At 35.4% G+C, this 25,178-nt stretch overlaps 1 protein-coding gene across 7 annotated transcripts in view; it reads left to right on the top strand.

The window, feature by feature from the left end:
• Nucleotides 1-25,178, top strand: part of ADGRB3 (adhesion G protein-coupled receptor B3) — a 443,727-nt gene that overhangs the window by 206,405 nt on the left and 212,144 nt on the right. For all 7 annotated transcript variants that reach the window (XM_030946507.1, XM_030946501.1, XM_030946504.1 and 4 more), the window contains 3 exons: nucleotides 9,862-10,056; nucleotides 16,538-16,606; nucleotides 21,135-21,243. In XM_030946507.1, the coding sequence (XP_030802367.1) occupies nucleotides 9,862-10,056; nucleotides 16,538-16,606; nucleotides 21,135-21,243 (373 nt within the window). The remainder of the gene's footprint in view (nucleotides 1-9,861; nucleotides 10,057-16,537; nucleotides 16,607-21,134; nucleotides 21,244-25,178) is intronic.

The raw sequence follows: 25,178 nt of genomic DNA, 5'->3' as shown, positions 1-25,178 counted from the left end.
TAGAAATTTATTTGTACTGTGTTTATGAGTGACTGCAGGACCAAGAATAGAATTGGTGATTAGGACCCCACAGGCCTACTTCAGATGGTATCCAAGAAAAATAATTACCTAAATGCCTCAAATCAGAGTACATTTTGGTTTCATACACTCTAGAAGCCTATCAAATGTGGTATGGTACAAGCAATAATACTAAGAAGCAAGACCTCAGAATTAGGAATACCCTACATTATCATTCTTCCAAGAAGCATAAATAAAGAATTCTTCATGTATTCTTAATACGGTGTGTGGATAATAGCCACCTAAATTAGAGAAAAACACAGGAAAATAAACAAAACTATACTAAACTAAACTAACTGAAACAAGAAACCCCTCAACTCATCCCCAGCTGTCCAAAATCTAAAAACAGGAAAGAAAATACTTGAATGGGGACTAATGAAAAAAATTAAAATGAGATTCAAATAGTTAGGTGTGGAAGAGCAATGAGATTTCACATTTTATGAGCTTTCTAGGAATTGAATATTGAAGCTTTTCTTACCATTTTTAATGAAAACCATTAATACATAAAATCTTACCGTGGAGCTTTAGAAACTGATTTTGTGAAAATTGAGGAAATACTTGAATACACAGGTTATTTCTTTTTTCTCCTCTGTTATGCACTCAAACTAAACAATAGGATTTACTGAATTACCAAAAAAAAAAAAGATAATTTTGTAAGGGATCGGCTTAAAAAAGTATTAGTAATGTATTATCATCTTACCGCACACTGAAATAGCCCTTTTGCCTAAAGTGAGTTTTCCTCTACATGTCTTTTGCATGCTCTAGTTTGGAAGAGATTTGAACTACACTCATAAATAATGATGAAGACAAAACCTGTTATCAAGAAACTTTGCTCCTGAAAGACGTCTCCAACAGTATCTGAAAATCTCTACTAATACAAACCCTTTTATAAACCTGTGTAACACAGTTTTCAAGCCTAGATGATGAAATTCTGTATTTAGTTTCTGTGATAAAAATAAGGCAATATTTTAATAGAATCATAGAATGGTTTGGGTTGAAAAGGATCTTAAAAAAACATCTAGTTCCATTTCCCCTGCCACAGGCAAGGCACATTTCAGAAGATCAGGTCCTTCAAAGCCCCATCCAACCTGGCCTTGAACACCTCCAGGGACAGGGAATCCACACCTTCTCCAGGCAAGTTGTTCCAGTGCCTCACCACATTCACAGTAAAGAATTTCTCCCTAATATCTAATCTAAATCTACCCTTTGAACAGTTTGAAGCTGTTCCCATTTGTCCTGTCACTACATGTTCTTGTAAAAAGGTACTGGAAGATTACTGTAAGATCTTTCTAGAGCCTTCTCCCCAGCTGAATAATCCCAACTCTCTCAACCATTCCTCATAGGACTGGTTCTCCACCTCTCTGATCATCTCCGTAGCCCTTCTCTGGACTCACTCCAACAGGTCTATGCCCTTCTTATGTTGGGGGTCCCAGAACACAGTGCCACTTTTGGTGATATAACACCTAATATAACATGCATTCCTGCAAAATGGGCTGCTTTTTATCAGAAAGTCGAAAAAGTAAAATATCTCTTAACTCTTGGGAGTTAGGAAGTAAAAATCTACATATGAATTACCACATTGATGTCAAAATATTAGCACTTACAAAGGAGCATGGGAACTTATGCAGGTGAATCTTTACATACCAAACTAATAATATAGCCATAAAAAATGCATTTCTGCTGCTTCTGCTCGTACTATAATTTTGTTTCAACTTTTCCACAGCAGTGTTATTCACAATTTTGCAAGTGCTTGGCTAAAATATAATTCGATAAAAGGAGCTTTGAGGTGAATGATGATTTGCTCAGCTGCAGCTCATTAGAGATGATTTTGTTTTTCCAAATTATATTACAAGGGCAGCGTACCAGCCTGTCCATGTACTTCGCACTGAAATGACTGCTGTACTCTGAGGAATGAAAGGCTTCCTACTAAAAAATTTACAGCTTCTTTTTTTTGCTAGTTTAGTGCTTCATTTCTTTTTATATAGCCAGGGAGCAAAGCAGCCAGGCTTAGTTTTATACATTTGAATGCAGATACCTCAAAAACAACATTTTTCTTCTTCCTCGGTCTATACTTATATTGGTATATGCCAGCTATTCCTCTTCACCTTCACAGATTTTGATAGGCAGGGGTGTCAATACATGATCTGCTTTCCTTTCATTGATTCCCTTGTAAGGCCAGAATTTGCAGCTCTGTTTTGTCATTTCTGTTATCTTGTCTGGAGGATGACAAACTTTTACCTCATCAGAGAGCAACTGATCAAGAGATTGTGCAGGCAACACTTTTCTCCTGCCTCACTAACATTTTCCCATTCTACACAGGAGAAGATTAAAACTTAAGGGAAAAAAAGCTAGTCACTGTTGACTTGATGGTGAGGGCACTCTACAGCTACCTGAAAGAAGGTCTCTTCTCCCAGGCAGCAAGTGACAGGATAAGAGGAAATGACCACAAGTTGCACCAGGGAAACTTTAGACTAAATATTAGGAAAAGTTCTTCCTGGAAAAGATTGTCAACCTCCAAACCCTGAAGGTATTTAAAATACATATAGATGTAGCACTTGGGGACATGGTTAAGTGGTGAAATAACAGTTGGACTCAATGATATTAAAGGTCCTTTCCAATCTAAATAATTCTAAATAATAAATAACTCTATGATTCTGTGATCTTGTCAACATATGAATGTACCTCAGTCTTAGAGACACTATACAGTAGGAGAAAACATTGTCTACTTTTCTGCACAAGCACATCATAACTTAATTCAAGCTCAGGAGTTCCTTTTCATCCTTTCTGCTTTTGAATATCTGTTTTTTTAATAGCCAGCCAATCCTATTTGTTAAATTAAAAGTCCCTGCTATCATTTCAGGTTCCATAATATTTTTTTCCATATCTGGAACATACACATTTACCAAAGATTAATAAGTATGTTAAATGAAATGTGCTCCTGTGTTTGCTGCTGCTGCTGTGTTCTTCTGCAGTAGTCAGCAACTGAGTGTTCCCTGATCACATTGATAATCCCAACCAACCAACAAACCAGCCAACCAACACCGCAGCCGCAGATGAACTTCACTGAGGTATGGCCAGAGGTAAAACAATAGAAAGCCATTTAAGAACTTGGTAAAGAAAGATTTAATCTAATTTTCCCTTAAAGTCTACCAGAACTGCTGGAACCTCCACTCCGATTGAATGTGGCGCTTGACTGCGAAATGACTGCAAGAGTTTGGCTTGGCAGCAGGAGACAAAGAAATGGTCACAGCATCTTACACCTACAATTATGCCCTTGCTTTTTGTTCACTACTTCATTTGCTGCATTCCCCCAATATGGTTTGTTAAGTACATGCGGGTCAAAGGATTTTTCTTTTGCCCATTGCTTTATGCAGCACGCCCATGCAGAGACTAGGACTCTCAAATAATGATAATTTCCTTGAAAAAACTTTTTGGTTATTCTTGCAAATAAAAGTGAGTATCATGGAAATGACTGTATGGAAGCAAAATGATATAAGTATAAAAATTGGTTAGAATCAAATAAGCATTTCAATTTAAGCATTTATCAGAGCTTTATGGTTTAGGGATATATACGTACAAGGATGACCATGTAGCATAAAAAATGAAAGATGGCTCATTTGTAGTACATCCCTTTGTGACCTGTAGCTTCAGCCATTCAGTCACTATGGAGAACCAGGAGAATTTACCCCAAGCAATGTTATGTCTGTCATAAAATGAAAACAACCCTCTCAGAGTCGTCATTCTCTTTTTCCTCTCAACTCTTGCTCTTGTCAGGTTGCATTATACGTAGATAACACAAATCTTGAAGACATGCCCTCTGGTTAAAAGCAGAAACAACAGTAACAACAACAAGACCTCTCACACAACATGCCAACATGAGCAGGATTTAATCACAGATAATTGGAACATTTAAGAGCAGTGCTTAATAATATAATAATACAAGCCTTGGTCAACAAACATAAAAATGAGTATAAGAAAAAAGTGATCTGTTCAATTATTATTCAGTCCTAATCCTGAGACTCATTTGTTATTCTACTGAGAGCAGTCTTATTTATATAAAATATCCATTAAAATATTTTGTTGGATCCATGCACAAATCAAAATACTGAAAATGTGTAATTACTTTCTGTTACCTATTTAGTGGTTGTAGCTCAAGGATTAGAATTGACAATATTGATGGTGAATATGAGGATGATTATGTTGATTAAAAAAAGGAATTATGTAATGGGCTAAAGGGGTAAAAAATCTCTTGAACAGCACAGTAGGAGTCTTCCTGTAAAAGAGGGCAGAGGAAAAAAAGGTACAGAAACAGTGAAGCATTCCTCTGAGCTGTTCACATTCTTCTAAAAATATTTTTGACCTCCACACATACTAGATTTTTTTTCAAAGATTCTTCTATAAACCTGATCACATATGGAAAAGCACATGCAATTTCATCTGTGCAGATATTCAGTTTGCCTGAGATTAATTTCTAAGACAGCGAAGGATTCTGTGTAAATAATCCACCTTCTTTTCTCTAAAACCAAATCCCTATTTTAGGGAACATTTTGCTTAAAAATATTTGGAACTATATGACAGTGGCATGACTGTTTCAATATAATGAAGTGATCCTAATTTTTTTTCCATCTATGTACATTTTAAATAAGTTCCCTAAAGCATTAGGCTGTAGTGGTTTCAGCTGAGTGCACATAGGCACAGATTGATGCACAGTTTCTGCAAAAACTTGGTTTAGAAGGTTGTGCACCATGAGTGTATGAGTGCAGGAAGGCTGAAGTTCAATTTCAGGGCACTCCTTAAACTTTGACTTTTCTGGTTGGGATAAATTATAGGAGGCTTTAGTTTCAGAACATTTGCAGGGATGTGTTACAAAGTTACAGAACTGAAAGGAAATTCATGAGGCCGTCCAGCCCAAACTTGTGTCCTATCAGAATCAGCTATACTTGTGTTATTCCAGCTTTTTTTCCTTGGCTTTTATCAAGGCCTCCAGTATGGAAGTCTGCATAGTGTGTTCAGGTAAACTGTACATCAATTCCTTTGCAGTTGCAAAGTTTTCCTTAATTTATATCCTTAATCTTCCTGGACATAATGTATACAAATTACTTTTTCCCTTTACTGCTGCACACAAAGGGAATATATGATTGCCTTCTTCTTTGCACAAAATGTTTATTTAATAGTGTATTATCGTGACTGAAATTGAGACTACTAACTAATTTCACTGATGAAAAAGTGGAAAATTACTTTGTATTGCTTGAGGCACTTCCTTCATAAAATACTGAATATATAGAAAACATCTCTTGCATGACATTAGGTTATAAATATTTGAATGCATACCTGAAGATGCATAGCCCTATCTTTAGACCTTACTCTGTTTCTTTTAAAAGATGGATGAAATTATATTCCCAAACACTGAAACAGCCTGAAAATAGACAGATTGTAAATAATTGATTATATTGAGGGAAAATAAAGTTCTGTGCCAAAGCAGTTAAAGGACTGTCTATTGACTATCAGAAAAAAAAACAGCCTGTAATGAAGATTTTGTCAAATATGAACAACTTTCTTACAAAGATATCACATTACAGGTGTGGTGCGAATATTCTTACAATTTCTATATCTAAAGAGCACTATATTTTACAAAATATTAGTCTTGAGTTCTGAAGTTCAAAAGCAAAGTGGTTGGCAGATTATGATTAATTTCAGGATATATTTTTATTTCAAATGATCTTTTCTCACTTCTTTGTAGGGCTTATTAATTTGGCTTCTTATACTTCCCCCTACCATAAAATGTGTTAATGACATCATTAGTAATACCTGGCCATGAATCCAACATCATCTTAAAAAATAATGAAAAATGGTTGATGGTGTAGTTACTCTTCAAATTAATAATTCTTTTCAGTCTTTTATAGGTTTCTTGAGGGTTCATTGTTTTCTGTCCTTTTAAACTACATCTAGCTGTTAAGTCTGCAGTAATTACTATGCTGTAATAAGTGGTACTCCAATGCCAACAGCCTAGGAGATCTGACTTTGTAAAGAGGCATTTTTATTATATCATACTTTCTGATAAATTGGGGCACAAAGGCAGCTGGACCCTGAGTCAAAGTCCAGTTAAACATTTCGGTAATTTTTCAAGCATGCAGCCACACAGTGCAGGCTGATAGTGGCTGGGCTGACAACTGAAGTGTCAGCTTAACAGCTGCTTCATTTCACTATCTCTCGGCTCATAAACTTTATTTTTAATGAGCCTGCCTGTAGGACTACTAAAAAATGACCTTCACACAGGGGCTGGAGTGGTGACCAAAATAGATTTCTTGGGCAGTGCGTAGTATCACAGTGACCATAGCACAGAAAATAAGCAGTATGGTGAGAAAGATGTTGTACTAAGTACTGATGAAAATATTCTGTATTTTCATACAGAAAGATTATTGTGATAGCTGTGCAATAATTCACTGCCTTCAACTTACACTAATCTGAACATCTTCAGTGGCTTTAATGGTATTGTGCCAGTTTACATCAACTGATTGAATGGCCTGTGATTTTAAGGTTGTGTTTAGGAGTTGTAAGCTGTCTTACAACAAGAAAATACATTACATAATAAACAGATAATAAAGAGGCTGTTAATTTTTCCCTGCACATTGCTTGTTGGTCTTAGAAAAAAATTCTCTTAAATTAACTCTAATTTTCACCACTTTCTTAGCTAAACACATTACAACCTTCTGTTTTGCTGTGCTGTTTGTAAGGATATGCTCCTAGTCTAACTTGAAGCAGTGTGGGTCTGGAGAGGTAGCTAGGGATTGGGAAAAAGGACTTCCATGTTGGAGTATGAGAGGATGAAAAGAAAGGTGCTCTTGGAGCTGAGGGGTGTGTATGAGGGAGAAAGGATCCTTGAGCTGGGAAACCAAGCTTTCTGGGTATGTAATTTAACAAAAAAAGAGTTCCAAACTGAACTGTAGTTTTTAAGAGCCAGTAAATTCTGATATACTTTGAAACACCTTCATCACAACTCTGGCTGCTTTTGAAGCAAGTGTAATAACTTAGTCCTGTGACATTGTGGGCACTTGCTAGACCTTTTTTATCATTGTTTCCTAAGAGCAACCAAAATGTCTCCCTGAAAGCACTAAAGGCCGTACTACAGCCCTCACTTCTGCTGTTAGAGATCTGCAAAAAAAGAAGCCAGAGCTTTACTTGTTTGAAAGTATTAAAACCTGTCAAAGGTAGGATCATTTCAATTTATTATTTGCATTCCAAAAGCAGCTGAGGCCAAGACTTCTGCAGGCTTTGTATGTCCCAAAACCATCAACAACTTAGCCCCTGCCATCTTTAAAATGTGAATTTAAAGTCCTGCAAGAGCATGGAAAAATAAATGGGAGGTGAACATACAGATGAAGCAAAAGGAAACAAAATAATGCACTACAAAATAACTTGCTGAATAGTTCAACAGCCTTCCTACCAGTGTTTATGCAGATGTAACAGCACAGCAGTTTTTATGAGGACTGATCAGTTGCTGTTATTACTGATGTTAAAAGAACATCTTTTTTCTCTCTTAAACCCTGCCTTCCAGTTGTGTGATGCCTTTCCCACAGTACATTCTGAGGCACATGTTAGATTTGGGAGTTCAGCTATATGGACAGTCTTTTATGTCTTTTGGGCTTGACTAAAGGTACACTCAGTATTGTTAATCCTCAAAATCTGGAAATATGTTCTGGTGCAAGGAACAGGTGGATGAGTTACAGCAAAAGTTCTGCTCTTCAGTGTTACTGTGCTGGCCGATGCTCTTTTCACTTGCTACTGAGACAAAATGTGTGAGCAGATGAGACAAATGGCAACATTTCACAAGAAAATTTTCTCAGCAAAAATGCACAAATCAAGTTCATGTTTGCTTTTACTTGTTCCCAAGAAAGTAGTTCATAATGTGATGTGTACAATATCAGATTCCTGAATTTTCTGAAATTAATTTCCTTCCTAAATTCTCACACCTTTTTCTTTAGTATTATTTTCCTTTACAATTATGTCCAAAATCTTCTAAAAGGAATAGAAACTGCATGAAATTATTTCTACAAGAAAGCTTCTTGCCTAATTACATATTGCAGGATTCTGAAGATTAGGGGAGGTATTTCTGCTGAAATATTTGTTAAAAAAAATGCAACCAACCAAACAAACCAATCAGTTATCACTGATTTTTTTTCCTAAATATTAATAATACCATTATGCTTGTACCTCTGTACTCATGATATAGAATAGATTCAGTCCCTGTCCCTGATGCAGCAGGCAAGTATTCTCCCAGGTCTAAAGTATTTCTAGGGTTTTGTCAAGGCACTGGTGGCCCATAAAAATCCCCAGCTGCTCTTAAAGATTATTTAAGATCTTCCTCCATGGAGCCATCCTGAGGCAGCCACTTTGCCCAGCCCCAGCTGTGTGACATGTATCTAGTTTATCTGACGACTGGTTGAGAATGTAACCAAAATTGGAACCAACATCATGAACAAAACCCCACCCTGCTTAGAATTACTATGTCAGAGGATGATTGCGTTTTTTAAGTTGCTTTTCATGGGAGTTTTTTTGAACCCTTTTGAACAGTTTTATTACATAGTGTTTCCGTATGCTTTTTTTTTTTTTTATAATGAAGGCCTGCATATTGACACAAAGTGTCTGGGGAGATCTGGAAGTGGCAAAAAGTATTTTTAAATTCTTCCTTCTACATCACCACCCTGTTATCACAGAATCATCAAGGTTGGAAGAGACTTTCAATATCATCTAGTTCAACTGTATGTTACATTATTTAAAAAGCAATTGAAGATACATTTTAAAAGATCATGACAACATTTTTTTTTTGCAAGTTTCATAGTATTTTCAGCCCTCCTGCTTAGATTAAGGTCTGTCTTGGCTAATTATCTTTATCTAAAACCTTCAAACTCAGGATATTTTATGATTGTATGATATTCTAGTTTTCAATTCAGAACTTGTGCTTTTATGCTTTGATTATAAGGTATATTTAAAAATAGCTTGTTTAATCCATGTGCTCTTTCTTTTAGCCTTGTCTGGCCTTGTCCTGTCTTTGTGATATTCCATGCATCTTCCTGGGATGCTGTGTCAGCTTTTAGAATTAACCAGATCCACACGTTGAGGTTCTAATCAGGAGAGTACTTCTAGCATATTTGTTTTGGATCACTAGCCCTGAACACATCTGCTGGGAGAGCTACTGCTAAAGTGTGCTCTTTTGGCAGATACACAGGAGCTATTAATAATTAAACTTGCATTTCTTGGAAAAAGCAAACAGGATTGTTCCAAGTTAACACCTTTGTGCTACTGCTACAGAAGAGAGCACCATAACCAGCTTCCAACTAAACCACCTCTCTTGCACTGACTAGCCAAGCTGGGCTGGCAGAGGTGAAAGGTCTACTCTCCTATAGTAAATCAGATTATAACAAGTACTGCCTTAGCATTTATTCCTTTCAGAGGTCTCAGTTCTTAAATGAGGGGCAGCTGTGGCTGTACATATGTTCCTCTGAGGAAGGGCAGTTCATTGCTGCGTCATGACAACAAATTAAAGCTAAAGTCCAGCCCATGTAGTTCCAAGAAGCAAATGTGTGAACCACAACAAATTCAGAAGCTTTTGGTATAAAATCAATGATGCTTTGATAAAAATAATATTTCTATCACTGTAGACTAGTATTTTGTCTTATCTTTAACGGGACTTTTTTTTTTTAACTGGTTTTAACATGTAATATTTTGGCTGTGTTTAGAATTTATCATGCATTTTTCTCAGTAAAGTAGGTTCTGATAATAGTTTTTTTTTTTCTTTTGGTACAGATTAAAGAGCATCTTGCCAAGGGTCAGAGGATGTTGGCTGGTGATGGCATGTCCCAAGTAACCAAGACGCTATTGGATTTAACGCAGAGGAAAAATTTTTATGCTGGGGACCTTCTAATTTCTGTGGAAATTCTCAGAAATGTTACAGACACATTTAAAAGAGCAAGTTATATCCCTGCATCTGATGGGGTTCAGGTAAGAGAAACATTGTAAAGGTAATGTTTCAGCTGATGGAGTTTATGTCTGTATATTGCAGTATCCTGCACAGCAACTGGTTTGCCCACAGAGGGAACAAAATCTTCCACATGATAGACATAAGCATTCATCACATAAAACTAAGATCCAAGTGTAAAATTGGAAGAAGACTTAGCTACATTTAATAAGATAATTATCCAAACCAATGCAACAGGTGAAAAATGTAAAATGCTTTCTTTGTAGCATTTCAGTATCTTTGTCTTTCAAGGTTTGGTCAATTGATATGCAGTGTTGGTAATTTTTGGCACTAAGCATTTCACTAGTGTTCTTTGTTCCAGTTCATTTCAGTTCTAAGCTAGTTCGTTTCAGTTCAAAATCCAACCACATCGTTATGTAATTCTGGCATTGATTCTTCATTTCAGATAAATGAAGCTCATTAAAAGTGCACAGAAGTGTTGGATAGTGCTTTTTATATAAATTTTCTATTTTACATGTTAGATTAAGTCTTCTTGTGCAAGAGGACAAATAAAATGCTGTCAGAGCTAAAACAAATATAATTATTTCTGCATAATGGTCTGGACAACTCTTACTTAGGACTTCTGGATAAGGATATTGGTTTCATCTTTTATCTGAAAATTTTAGACAGTTTTCAAAGATTGTAGATTACTGACAAAGAATACTAAGAAGGCAAATGTGTGTAATATTTATGAAAAAGAGAGATTAATGATCATTCATAAATTACAAATGAAGTTATTAATGCAGGTCATGTATACATATCTGTGTAAAGGTAAGCATGAATTATAAATACACTTCAGAATAGAATCATGCAGATGAAGGGAGATATGTTGGAAAAGACATTTTTTCACAGTTTATTTTTCAAGACTTGCTATTATATTTTCACTTTTCTAGTTTTTCTGTGCACAAAGAACAATTAACTTCCACAGTAAAACCAGCATATCTTGTGTTGGCCTGTAGCCAGCTGAAAGTTTTTTTTTTCAACAATGCTTTTCAAAAAGTATGTTTGCTGAGAAATTCTTTTTTTTTTTATTGAATGAGAGTCAGTATCTATTCAGTAATAGTTTTACTATTAAGCAGGATGTTATACGCTGAAAATTTTCATGCAGTCAAGAGTCTGATAGCCCAGTGTGACTTCTTCGTGGTTCACAGATGCTACAAATTCTTTATTAGAACCAGTCTTGAGAAATTGAGTGAAATCTTGAGTGATTTTGTCCATGGGCCTAGCAGATCAGGTCATTTGCAGTTTACATATGTTAAAGAGAATTTGATTGTTTTCCCACTGATGATACTGCCAAAAGGTTTGCTTCATTCTGCAGTGTAGAGCTGTTTCCAAAATCCTAATAGCATTCAGGCATAACTTGACAAGGTTATTAAATATTTTTAAAACATTTTAATAAATAATTTAGAAATTAAGAAATTTAAAATATAACAATTGGTAAGCCATATTCTGAAGGATTTCTCAAACCAAAGAAAAATAACTGTATTTCAGTATTTGCATGCCTAAATACTAAAGAACAAAGAGTTCTTTGATCCCAGTTTAAAAAGACACTCAAACTCCAAGTCAGGAAAAATAAAAGTATCAAAAAAGAAAAGAAAAAGAAAAAAGAACAAACATCAAGCTAAGGTAAAATTAAAATAAAAAAGCAGTGGACAGTATTTAGGAAAGTAAGTGAAATCAGACTAAAACATGTGTTTGGCCCAGGGGATATATTAAGAAAGGTTCCTTTTACTGACTTCTGGTGATATAAAGTGAAATCCTGGCTCAGTAACAAAAGTTTAAAATTTACTATAAATTTCTGAGAAACATGGATTTTTCCATATGTAAACTTATGTCATATTCTACCATACTCTGGAGTATTGCATTGATTTTTTATTTTCATTAGGACATACTTTCATACTTCCTAGCTCATCATCAAAGTGAGTGACAAAAAGGTAAAAATTAAAATTGCATGAAAATTCTTCTTTATATAGAAGCTCTTTGTGGTGTTCTAATTCCATTCTATATTTTAACTAGATAAAGAGTAGAATTTCTTATTTGATGTATTTTGGTTTTTAAGAAATTATCAGAAATGCATGAGTGAGGTTTAAAATCCCGAAAAGCCATAATTTATCATTTTGTGTGATGTTGGAAAAGTAGGTTATGATGAATTACGGACAAAAGGCTTTTTTTAAGATCCATACAAAAACAACACTTGAATTATGACTGAGAAAGAAAAAGTATATATGTCTGAATATATTTGTTTCTTATACACTCCATCCATCTAGATAGTCCTTCAAATGACTACAATATCTGGTTTATATTCAGTATTAATATTCATGAATCGTGCAAGATTTGTGATTCAGAGACTCCATAACAAAATGAATTAACAGAAAAGTGAGATAAAATTTGAAAATTTCCAGCTAATTCTCAAAAATGAAGGTGCTGCTGCCTGATGTGCTGCATTGAAAATGCCTCTTGTTTAGGCGGACAATTCCCAGAACAAAATAAAGTTTTTAAGGTATGCATATTTAATGCCAAGTTATTTATTACATGACTCCTTTTATTTTGCATCTTTTAACTGTTTTTGCAACAATATCTATGCATACTTGAACATACAAAGTCAGGAACAAAAATAACCATTTATGACGCAGTTGAACAAGAAGGTGTTTTGCATCAGTGACTGAGAATATCAGTACAGTAGCAGAAATTATGGCAAGACAAGTCATTCAATTCTTCTGTAAGCAAGACTTTTCATTTAATATAGGAACTCTTTAAAATACCCTCTGCAGGTACACTGAGGCTATGACATGGACACTGCACTTAGGTGAGAGTGATTCTACCAGGAAGAAAATACAAATTTTAAATAAGCAAAATGAAAGCAACGTTTTGAAATATTATCCGGAACTGGTCTAAAAGTGCTTGAACTTCCTTCTAAGGACAGGATAGCAGGAAAGTAACTACATTTCAGGACAGATTGGCAAAGCAAGTTCTACAAACCCCTGATGCAGCAACCAACAGGAAAAAAGGTTTCTCCCCAAAGAAGTTAGAGCAGTCTAATCCCCTTTATATTAGCCATAGGGACTATTGCTGTGAGTTAGGGTTTAACAGGATTGTCCAATCCTTTTTCCCTCCACCTTTCCACTCCCACACAAACATTCACTATGCTGAAGTCTAGAAGTGGAGGTGACTTAAGGCTATCCATTAATTCCTCCTAGGGAGGAATTCTTCTCTAACTGTATAAAAGGATTTCTGACAGCTTTATGCCTGCAGAGAGGGTCAAAGAATTTGGACTGGAACAGAGAACTGCAGCCATTGTATTACAGTAGAGAAAATTGAAAGGAAGGAAATTAAATTAGGAAAATGTAGTTGTCCATTCCCCACTGTAACTGGCATGATCATCAAAAATAAAAGGGCAAAAATAAAGGACTTCAAAATTTGGTTCTGGTTGTCCCAGCATTTTCTATAGTGACCAGTTCAGTAATATGCAAGCCCGGCTATGAAAGAAAGAAGCTTGATTCTACAGGGAGGTCCAGTGTTTACTGCAGTAATTCCCTCAGATCACATCCATAATGCTTCTAAAATTTAGCCTTCACACCTGCCAATCATTTTACTAAAGGACAACGCTGTTTCTTTCATGATTAATGCAATAAACAAGAGAGTAGTCAAAGTAGGACAAAGACTTTTTAACCCTTCTTCCCCTGTCACATTTTGTAAATGCATCTCATATCTATTCATTATTGAAGCAGCAAATCCATTTGCTCATCTCCGTTTAATTCACAAAGCACTGGCATTGCTTTGAAAAATCACTTGGACTGAAAAACCTGCACACATCTCACCCTCCAGTACTACCATAAATATGACACCAACCAAGATTAGAAATAGAGAAAAAAAGATCCCAAGAAGAAATATATTCGTATTACTAAGTTCATACACTTAATTAATACTTTTTTGGCAAGTGCAAAAATATATATTAGGCAATTTATTGCTCATCTTTTGTTTGTGTTTGAGTTTAGCATTATCTATAAACTTTTCCATGTATATTTCTGTCAATTATTGGTAATTTTAATGCTTTCTGTAACTTAAATAAATATAAAATTTAATTAATACATAATATTATTAGAAAAGCCATGTAATATATCATCTGCAAGAAACATTTTAAACTCCTGAGTGCTCTTCATGCAATCTAGGCAACTCTCAGATAGGTCTCATTAGACAGACATGGATACTTTTGCAATTAAGGCTTAGATTGCAGGGGAATCAGTGTCTGCAGTGTAACGCAAAACCACCTTCAGAACAACTCTCTAATATGATAAATTATCCCACACTGAGTTCCATGCAGCTGCTGCTAGATTGCTACCGATCCCCTAATAAGTTAAAGTTAAAATTTCCATCCACTGCATTTCTACAGTATTACACTGGAAGAGTTGAGGATTACCATGTTTGGAAAAGTGTTTTCCTTCAGGCAAAATCTTGCATAAGGCCGACTCTACCGAGTAGAAGTTTTCACCAAATTACAATGCCCTACAGTGGTTATAGTGCCATGAAACTGGCATGCTTTGACCAATATAATTTATTTTACTTGGGGGACCTGTGAAGATGTACATTTTTCATAGCTGAAGTTGCATTTACAGAATTGTGATTTGCCAACCTGGTTAAATGGGCAAATCCTTTGTAACAAATACCAAATGGAACTCCTTGCATTGTGCTTTATTTTATTATGGAATGTCTGAAAGGGATTAAATGTATTCCAGGTATATAAGCAGTATGTAACTATATCTATTCTACTTATTTTTAACTTGACTGGAAATTCTTTGGTATTTATTTGCTGTAAATTGGATCAAATAATGAAAAAATTTTCTTTTATGTCCTATCATTAATTCCCATCTTGTCCAAATGCTTACTTAGAATTTTCACAGGAGCTTGCTGAGCCATTTTGTTTCTTTTCATGAAGATTGTTGTGTTACTGAGTCTTGTGGATATTTTGCTGGTGACTTCAGTGAGAGAAGAGTTGTTGCCTCATTAATGAACGGGGTTATTTTGTCCAGGTTCAGCAAAATTTCAGTCACCTCTAGAGTAAATTTGGTCAAGTTAAAGAAATTTTTATCCATGTGAATTTTATAGTTAGCATAGTTAACTTCCTAATGGTTAGGCAAAGATAGGTCCTCTTGCTTGTCAGGTGCTTAGTGGTGGGACCAGGTTAGACTGGTAAAATGTTATTATAAAAAAATAGTTTTCACAAGTTTTCTTCAATTTTTCATCCTAAAATGTTTTACTTATATAGTTGTGAGACACCTAAAATGTCAGTGATATCTCTAGTTTGAAATAAATGTCTTTTCAAGCATACCCATCACAGACTAATGTTGGAAGTTTTTCCTTTCTAGTTTCAGTCATTGTGCAGTTGAAATCTTTGTACTTTTATTATTAGTGAGTTAAAGTTGCTTCTTACTTAAACCTTATTTAGGTCCTGTTTATTCCCCAAAATGCCTAAAAAGTAAATGCAGGTGAGGTAGTGACCAGTAAGCTGAGTTCCACCAAGGTCACATTGTTGGTATTCCAATTAAAGTTTTTTGAAATTGTGGGGACCTTAATTGCACTCTTCAGCTAAGGTTACTGGAAACTACATGTATCTTTTATGAAGGAACAGAAAAATTATAATTGGCAGGTTGTAGACAAAATTGACATTCTGCACAAAATGTGATACAGAGATGAGAACAGACTGCACAAATTCTTAGCTTTTAAGGATGAAGAAGTTGGGAATACAAATTGCTAGAGAGAGCCGACAAAATTAGAAAGGAGATTTCTCCACAAACATTTGGAGAAAAGTAATTTTTTAAATGTATGATTTGTATCTAACTGTCCTGCATTTTTTCCCTTATATTTGAATGAATAGGGGAATCAGAAAAAGAAGCTAACAGCTTAAGGTCAAAGAAACAGAAACTGCTTATTCCTTTTAAGTTGAAATTCCTAAAAGGATAGAGACAAGTGTGACATATAAAAGTAAGAAGCATCTGATTTGAAACTGTATTGACCAATGAAATTCATTGAATGCCCTATATATGGTTATTAAGAATCATTTTCTCATTTTGAGTAGAAACTAAAGACTCGAGACTGGTGCTTTCTTAAATGTACTTTGGATTTTTGCAAAATCTATAGTTGTCTAGTTTCTGGAATGAGAGCAATTTGTGAACAGAACACCATCACATTTAAAAGTTTACCAAGTTTAAAAGGGTTCTTGTTTCGTAAGAAGTGGTACTATGGAAGCTGATTATATACACAAGAATTAAAAATTTACCATAAAATATGAACCCTCTTATCAGTATAATGTATTACTTTGCTACATCATCTCTTCTACTGATAGAAAATAGGCTGCAGAACTGTATCTGTAATAGGGAAAGAAAAGCTTTCTTAATGTCAGATTAAGGATGTGGTAGTTCGTATCTTTGAAATCATTTTACTCAGTCTTTCATTTAATTGATTTTTCAGAACTTCTTTCAAATCATAAGTAATCTCTTAGATGAAGAAAACAAAGAGAAATGGGAAGATGCACAACAGGTAAGAGTTGACACAATTTAATATATGTTTTCAGAAATCAGGTTAAAGATGCACCCTGCTGTAGTTGAAAGAAAATCATAAGTGAGAGAATATTTGGGGAAAAAAATGGTCCTTTTCAAAAAGGAGCAATTCCAGGACCCACCAGCTAATTCCTTATATTGAAATTATATGTAGAATATAAGTTGCTTCTCTTGTTAAAAACATATTTTTATTACCATTCCATAGGATTATTCACTATGTCTTTGTTTTGGACATTGCAATGAAGTACATACAAAAGCTGAAAAATGCTACTGAGGGCTAGCTGCAATGCTGCTTTTGTTAAACACAACACATCAGACCTCACCCAAAGACCTCATACAGCACTCCTAAACAACTTACAGAAATGCAAACAGTAGACCTGTCATATAAGGTTGTATTTAGAAAAATAGTTGTCATCCTCAGGACTGAAAAGTTTCTGGTCTAGAAATTTTTATAAAATAGGCAAGTCTAGAGAAAATCATGAATATATGATAAAAGAGTTAAAATTCAAAGTCAAATAACCCCTTTTTTTTTTTTTTTTTTATTGGATACAAGAATTTCCTACATTTCCTCATTTCCCCTCATTTCCTACATGCCTGCATGGGAACTTCTTATACTAAGAAGTTACTGGACAATATTAAGATGTTAAGATTTGTGTTCATGAACATGACCATAATGCTGTCAGGTTTATTCAGGTACAAATAGCACTGACAATGGGGATGAACATAGTTATGTAAAGAGGAAAATTTGTGGGGATGCTCAAAGGCAGGGAAACATTTCCTTGTGAAGAAGGATTAAACAAAACAAGATACTTCAGAATGGAAGAGAGTCAAGTGCCCTTATTTGCAATAGGAGCTTTTAAAAGCAGGAGTGGTTTGTGCTGCAGGAATGCTTAATCTACTCATTTGTGCTTCTTGTAAAATAACTAAAGGACATCAAAATAGTGGCAGATTCAGAATGAATACAGAAGATACTTATTCTGTTGAAGGCTACCTTGTAGAACTTCTTGCAACTGAAAGGACGCAAGTTAAAAAGGTAAATAGGCAAATTTATGGAAGAGAAACAATGGTTTTGCATAAGGCAGTCTTCTGGCAAAAAAAGGCTGGGCAAGACTTTCCAAGCAAGTATCACTATATTCCTGCCCCCTTATGCTCTTCCTTAGATATCAGCTTTTTGCTCCTCTCAAAGGCAAGAAAATAGCTTACATAGATCTGTGCTCTACTCTTGTGTAGTCATTGTGACTGTGTTCTATAGATACTTGAACTTTGTTCACTTTTTGTGTCATTCCTAATAAATCACAAGGTACTTCAAGATCATTGAAGCTATTTACCCTCAGTTCTGTAAGTTCATTTTTATGATATCACTGAGAAAGGGAAGATCAGGCCTTTTCACTACTAATTCAAACCTTGCAGTAGGCACATGACACTGCAGCTGACCCATTACAATTCAGCTGGGAATCATATTTTTTCTTTTCCTGTTTTCCTGTTCCTCTCTAAAAGAGCCAGATACAAAAATAGACAAAGTGTGTCATTTTCTTTAGCAGTGATAGATGGAAGCAGCAAAAGCACATACATGTGGGCAGTTTCCATAAACAGCACCAAGATAAGGAAACCAATATGAAGCAATTATTTTAGCCCTACTAATAAACAGACATGATACCACTCCTATGTTATCAACCTTGTCTTCTGCCTCCATCTTGCCTGCTTACCCATGCCATGTCAGCCATCTGATGCTGGAGATTTGGCAATGACATCACTTACTTAAGAGGAAATTCTGAGAATGTGGAGACAAAGAGGCAACAGTAAATTTCCAGTTCCCTCTTTTCACTGCTGCTCGTAGAAGGAGCAGTGTTGAAAAACAGAGAGGGAACAAGTTGTTTCTACTTTTCCTCCTTCTCTCTGCCTGGTAAATCATTGTCTCACAGATCTAGGTACAGCAGAAACCCAAAAGAACCAAGATGAGCTGAACCCAGGAGTATTGGGGCCATAGGTTCCTGGTTGCAAAGCTAGAGGCTTCACTAAATTTTAGACCACTGAGAAATGACCCCCCCAATGCCCCAAGTCTTATTACTGTTCTTATGCAGTTAGATAAGCAGGCTCAAAGTAACCTTGGAAGCAAATAGCTCTTCATAACAGCTTGCAGGAGTGGGCAGGCACTAGTGAATAAAGGTGATTCTGTTTCTGGTTCAGCCACTCAGCTTAATTTTCTATAATAAAACATTGCAAACCTAGGTGCAGTCTGACCAACCTTTTTGCCAGCTTGCACAGTTTTCTTAAACTCCACAGCTACTGTTAGCATAGATCTCTTAGCCTGTTTTCTAGATTCTTTGCTGGAAAGAAAATCTTACTCACTGTCAGCAAATTGCTGACTTTCAATCAAGTATACAGCTGCAATGCCTCAACACAAGTGTTTTTCTAGCTGAAATGCCAACAGTTAATATCCATTAATTACAGGTTATATACCATTCAGATAAGCAGCACTCACTTTAATACTTGCCTTTTTTTGAGAGCTGATGTAAAGCACTGCTCACAGGAAGCCATTTCAATCCACAATGTGTAAGTTTATACTGGAGTTTCAAAACATGGGAGCTGTTCTGCATATTCTTCATCAAGATCTGCCAGCATCCTATTGATTAACCAGTGATTCAGTACTTCAGAAAAACCCAGAATACCTGCTCAACTGAGTGCTCAACAGTTTATTACTATACAATTTTATATGCAAGAACGAGAGTTTAAAAAATCTGACATTTTTCCTTAGTACATAATCTGTCAGTATGTGTGCTTTGAATGAGATGGATGCAAAAACCACACTTATGACCTCAGTAATTCATCCTCAAGAAGATAGACATTAAGTCTCTGTCACCTGCAGCAGCATTTGCAACCTGTTAGGATCATAATTATCACAACAAATTCTTCTTCAAAACAGTATTACTACCCTACCTTTTATTAACAGATCCATGCAGAAAACAAAGCAAAAAAGTTCACTATTCTGAACCTAACAACTGTGGATCTAGATAGATAGAGCAAGATGAAGATGGAGTGCAGCATGCTGGAATTTATAGCTCTGTAGGGCTTTTTTAGTCTGCAGTCCCAGTAGTGGAAAAAATGGGTTGAATATTGCTTATAAAGTGAAATTTGGACATTTCACTGGTATGAAGAAAAAAACACCATGAACAGGTCATCTGTTATTTTTTTCTATTGCATGACACTCTCTTACTGAAAATTGTCTCATTCATAACAGGCAATAATAACCAAATATTTTTTTATGTATGTGATATGAACAGAACTTTTCGTCATATTAATAACTGTTACATCTCTAATGCTTTTTTGTTGATGAATCCTTATTGTATTATTGTTAAATATTAAAGAAAATGTTTAATATTTTTTAAATTATTTTTAAAACTTTAAAAATTCTTTTTTAAAAATTTAAAAAGCTTTAAAAATTATTTTTAAAAGCTTACAGCTTTGCAAATAAATTTTATTTTTTGAAAATGTTGTTTTATAATTTTAAAAGCCAAATTGAGAGGCTACATTAGCAATGCCAAGGCTACTGCAATTTATTTTAGTTTATTCTGTGCAGTTCTGGGCTCCTCCGTACAAGACAAAAAGTAATGGCATGAACCCAGAAAAATATCATAAAGTTGTTTAGGGGAGTAGAGCATTAGATATGCAAGGATAGGCTGAAATAGCTGACACTCTTTTGCTTGGAAACATGACAATATTAAAAGTTCTTGAAAGGGAAAAGAGTAAAGAAGACTGAGCCAAGTCTCAATGGTGTCTGTTGACAGAATAAAAAACAAGGCACAAAAAATAAATTACAGAAAAGGCCATTCATGTATAAGAAAAAGTGGGAGTGGAAGTGATTGAATGATAGAACATGTTGTGCAGATAAACACTGGGGTCATCTTCCTGGGAGACATTCAGAATCCAGCTGTGTGTGTTCCTGGGCAACTTGCTAGAGCTGATCTTGCTTTCCACAGAGGCTTGACCTAGATGATTTCCACAGGCCCATTCTAACCTCCAATATTCTATGATTCTGCTACTCCATATCAGCAATGAAAATAGTAGTGCCAGTAATAATTTAACTTACTTACATGTTGACTAATGCAGCAAGGGATATCATACTGGCAAGGCCACAGTAAGATTTGCATTACTGTTTGTATCAGTAGTTCTGAAGTTACTGAAGATATCTTCAGAGGAAGAAAGAATATTTTAATTAGAGTTGTTCTGTAATATGAAATGCTTTAACCATTAGTGAAAGTAATGGCCACTAAGTTTTTGAGAAGTGCAGTGACTTAGCGGAAACATTTTCCACAGTTCCAGCGCAGAGTTGATTTCACATAACTTTATGGGATGTAGTGTCTGTTTATATGAGGATATAAACAGACTGTTATATCTGTTTGACTGTTGCTTCTCAATTTGCTTTCAATGGCATTTAGATTTTATTTGAATTTGCAGCTGTAGACATTTTGATATTATAGTAAATGTCATGTCTGCCCTTCCTTTGTTAGATCTATCCAGGTTCAGTGGAGTTAATGCAGGTGATTGAAGATTTTATACACATTGTTGGAATGGGAATGATGGACTTTCAGAATTCATACTTAATGACTGGAAATGTAGGTAAGAAATAGAAATTTCTTCTATCAAATTTATGACCTATTGAAAATCAGAAGTTCCAAGTATGTACTATAGAGTTGCTGCTTCTATCATATTCCAGATTATCTGTTGCTTATTTATCACCTCTTTGGTTTAGCACATGCAGAATGGCTTACATGTCAGATTTCTTCATAATTATATCTCAAGATCAAATGCAAAGTTTTAGAATCAAAATTAAGAAAATACTCACCAGAATGCTATGAACTGTAGGTAGATTTTAGAGTGTTTCCAGGATATGTAGTGTTTCAAATGCTAATTTATGAAATTGTGCTAATTGAGTTAAAATTCATATAGTTTATAGCGTGAGAAGTGTTTATTTTGTTGACATTGTCTTTTAATATTTTAATAAAAAAAGTCTTTGCACATGTTATGGTGTGATAATAATCAATGTAGACAAACAATAATTTTAAAAAATATACATTAGTTGCCAAAATAATTAAAGCATAGAATTTGTTAATGTTAGTTTTTCTATGTGTAAAAGTTGCAAAAATTTATTTAGATTTATTTTTCAAACTTTGTTTTTGCCACTGGAGAGTTGCCTGGTAATAGTCATATAATAACAAACATCAAATATAAAAATACCTGGCAACTCAATTACATTTATTAGTACTTATAAATGAGATGGAATGAAAGCATTTTTTTTAAAAATTAAACTTAAAAATCTGTTTGAAAATATATTCTCTAATAATTTTGTCTTTTTTTGTACCTTTTTTATTCAATTAACCTGCTGTAGCTGCATTTTTATAGTGCCAGGAAAGTATTAGGAAGTTGTATGTAAGGAATAAATCTGAAATATGTATTGTCTGATAGCAAAACTTCTGGTGTTAATACATTTTTTCAGATATTAAGTTAGCATCTTACTGCACATATATGCCAGTTTTTCAGCAAGTCATTAGAATGATTAAGAAAATATGGTCATTTTGAAATTAATTGGTGGAATAAAGCAGGGAAAATGTTGGATTGTCCCTATTGAATATTTAGCTTGCTGCTCTACAATAATAAATATTTATTATTGTTGTCTAGTTCATATTACAGAGTGACAGTACTATAAGGCACAACCTTGTACTGGAAACATTTCAAAGAACTCCCCAAAAAGAACTCTGTCAGCCTTAAAATGTTTAAAACATTGCAGTAGGGTTTTAACCAGTGATTTATTATTTTTGTGGTACTACTGTTTGCACTTTAATACCACTTAAAGCTTCTTCCAGTTGTCAGTCCTTCATTGTGCTAGACCCTCTACAAATTTATAAAGGAAAGTATCTTTTCTGAAATGTTTGTTCTATGAAAATTTTCTGACAAAATAAAAAGTTGAACTTATTTAAAGCACACAGTCCGTGCTGCTTGGTACATTGTAGTACAGTCTAATCTGTTTGTCCTCTGAAAAATGTGAAAAAAAATATCAAACAGGCAAATGCATTCAGATTAAGAAGATGCATTCAAATAATCTATGTCTCTACATCTTCATGGCTTCACATGGGAAACAGCAACAACATTCCAATTGGATCAGAAACTTTGCTGTGCACTGGCTGGTTTAGATAACTGCAGAATCTTTACAGTCTTTCTTTTGATTATCTTCCTCTTCCCACATATAAGATATTTTTAGGCACTCAGGAGGTCTGTTCTTAACTATAAAACCATCAAAGGAATAGAAAAAAACTGAGAAATGAGTGGTGAAAACTGGAAATGAATTTATAGGTTTAATCTGACTTCCTAGCTCTGAGCCTTGATGTATTGGCATGAGTTTATCCACCCCATGCTCGGTCAGCCATCAAAAAAGGACAGGGTCACTGTGGTGCAAATCATTGATCAGAATACTTGAGCTCAGGTGACATGCTGAGAGGGAGACAGAAGGCTGTTATCTGTAAGGAATAATTTCTTATTTTCACTAACAAGAAAGGAATGTATCTGGAATAATTCAGTTTTAGTATAGGTGTCCTCAGGGCATTGGCATAACTGTCTGACTGCGTATGTGTGGGTTTTAGGAAATATTTAAGTTGATCTCAACTGAAAAGAATAAACTAGGCAGTTTTTGACTGGTCAGCAATAATTGTTCTATACCAACAAGAGTTTATAAATATGTGAAATCTTATCTATAACAATTCTTTTAAGTTGACAAACACATTTAATTCAGGCAGTGGATATTGTGCATAAATGAGACCCAAATTTTAACTGTATTAATCTTTAAATAGAAAAACCCAATAGTTCATAGAATAAAATCATAGAACAGTTTGGGTTAGCAGATACATTTTCAACTCACTAGTTGCTCTGTGCAGAGCCCTGTGGCATGTAACTGTGAATGTTTCCAGGGATGGGATATCTTCTACCACTTCTCTGGAAAACTTGTTTCAGTGTTTACCAATCCTTATTGTAAAAAATCTTTTCCTTATATCTAGTCTAAAGTTATCCTGTTTAGGTCACAACCATCACCCCTTGTCCTATTTCAACGGCCCACTAAAAAGTTTGTTCATCTTTCTTAAAGGCCCCCTTTAAATAGTGAAAGGCTGCAATAAGGTTTACCTGAAGCCCTTTCTTCTCCAAGCAGAAGAACCCCAACATTCTCAACCTGTCCTCATAGCAACAGTGCTCCAGCCCCCTGATCATTTTTCTGACCTTCCTCTGGACCCACTCAAACAGATTCATGTCCTTCCTGTGCTGGGAACCCCAGAGCTGCCTGCAGCAGTGCAGGTGGGGACTCACCAGAGTTGAGGAGCAGGATCACCTCCCTCACCCTGCTTTTGATGCAGCTTAGGATACAACTGGCTTTCTGGGCTGCAAGCACTCAGGTCTAGCTTTTGGTCCCTCAGTATCGCTGCGTCCTCCTTCTCAGGGCTGGTCTCAATCAGCCTGTGCTGATGCCAGGGGTTGTGTAGCAGCAACCCAAGTGCAACACCTTGCGTTTGGAGTAGTTGAACCTCTTGAGGTTCCCATAGGCCCAGTTCTTGAGCTTTTCCAGATCCCATTATTCAGGTGTGTCAACCACACCACTCAGCTCGGTGCCTTCTACAGACTTGCTGGGGACACATTTGATACCTTTGATGAAGATGTTAAACAGTACTTGTCCCAACACAAACTCCTGAGGGACACCATTTGTCGAGTGCCCATCAGGATACTGAGCCACGAACTGCTACCCTCTGGATGTGACCAACCAAATTCTAATATATCAAAGAGTCCCCCCATCAAATCCTTACCTCTACAATTTAGAGAGAAGGGTGTTGTTGGGACCATGTCAAAGGTTTTACAGAAGTCCAGAGGGAATCTGTAGCTCTTGCCTTGTCCACTGATGCAGTCACTCCATCACAGAAGACCACTAAGTTGGTTAGGCAAGACTTGCCCAAGGTGAAGCTGTGTTGCTGTCTTTAATCACCTCCCTGTCTTCCATTTGCCTTAGAATAGTTTCTATAAGATTTCCAGGCACAGATGTGAGGCTCACGGGGGTCCTGTTGAATCAATAGTTATTTACCGTAAAATATTCCCTCAGCATCTTCATATGCTTTAAATGCTTTTTGCTGTGTTTTCATTTTCAAATCACTTTAAAGTTCAGAAAAATTACTATAAATATGAACTAAATATGAGCTACATATGAACTACTTCACAAAAAAAATCAAATTTTGTTGCAAATTTAACAGTAAAGCAGTGAGTTCTTGGTTTCTTTCTACTAATTTCAGTTTATAAGTTCATTGCTAATTGAATAATATTTCTAATTGAATAGTAGTTGATGTAAAATTTGAGCCCCTAATTGTGTTTCACAGATATGCTAATCCCCTGAGATTTTCCACAGAGGGGATTTTATTTTCTCTTTCTTTCAAGACACAGAAACAAGTAGTTGTAGCTTAAAAAGTTGCTAAACGGCCACGCTGCAATGAATTTCCATTGCACATTCTCAATTCATGACAAAGGGG

The sequence above is a fragment of the Camarhynchus parvulus genome, chromosome 3, assembly GCF_901933205.1.
Source record: "Camarhynchus parvulus chromosome 3, STF_HiC, whole genome shotgun sequence".
NCBI lineage: Eukaryota > Metazoa > Chordata > Aves > Passeriformes > Thraupidae > Camarhynchus > Camarhynchus parvulus.
This window is presented reverse-complemented; position numbering and strand designations above follow the sequence as displayed.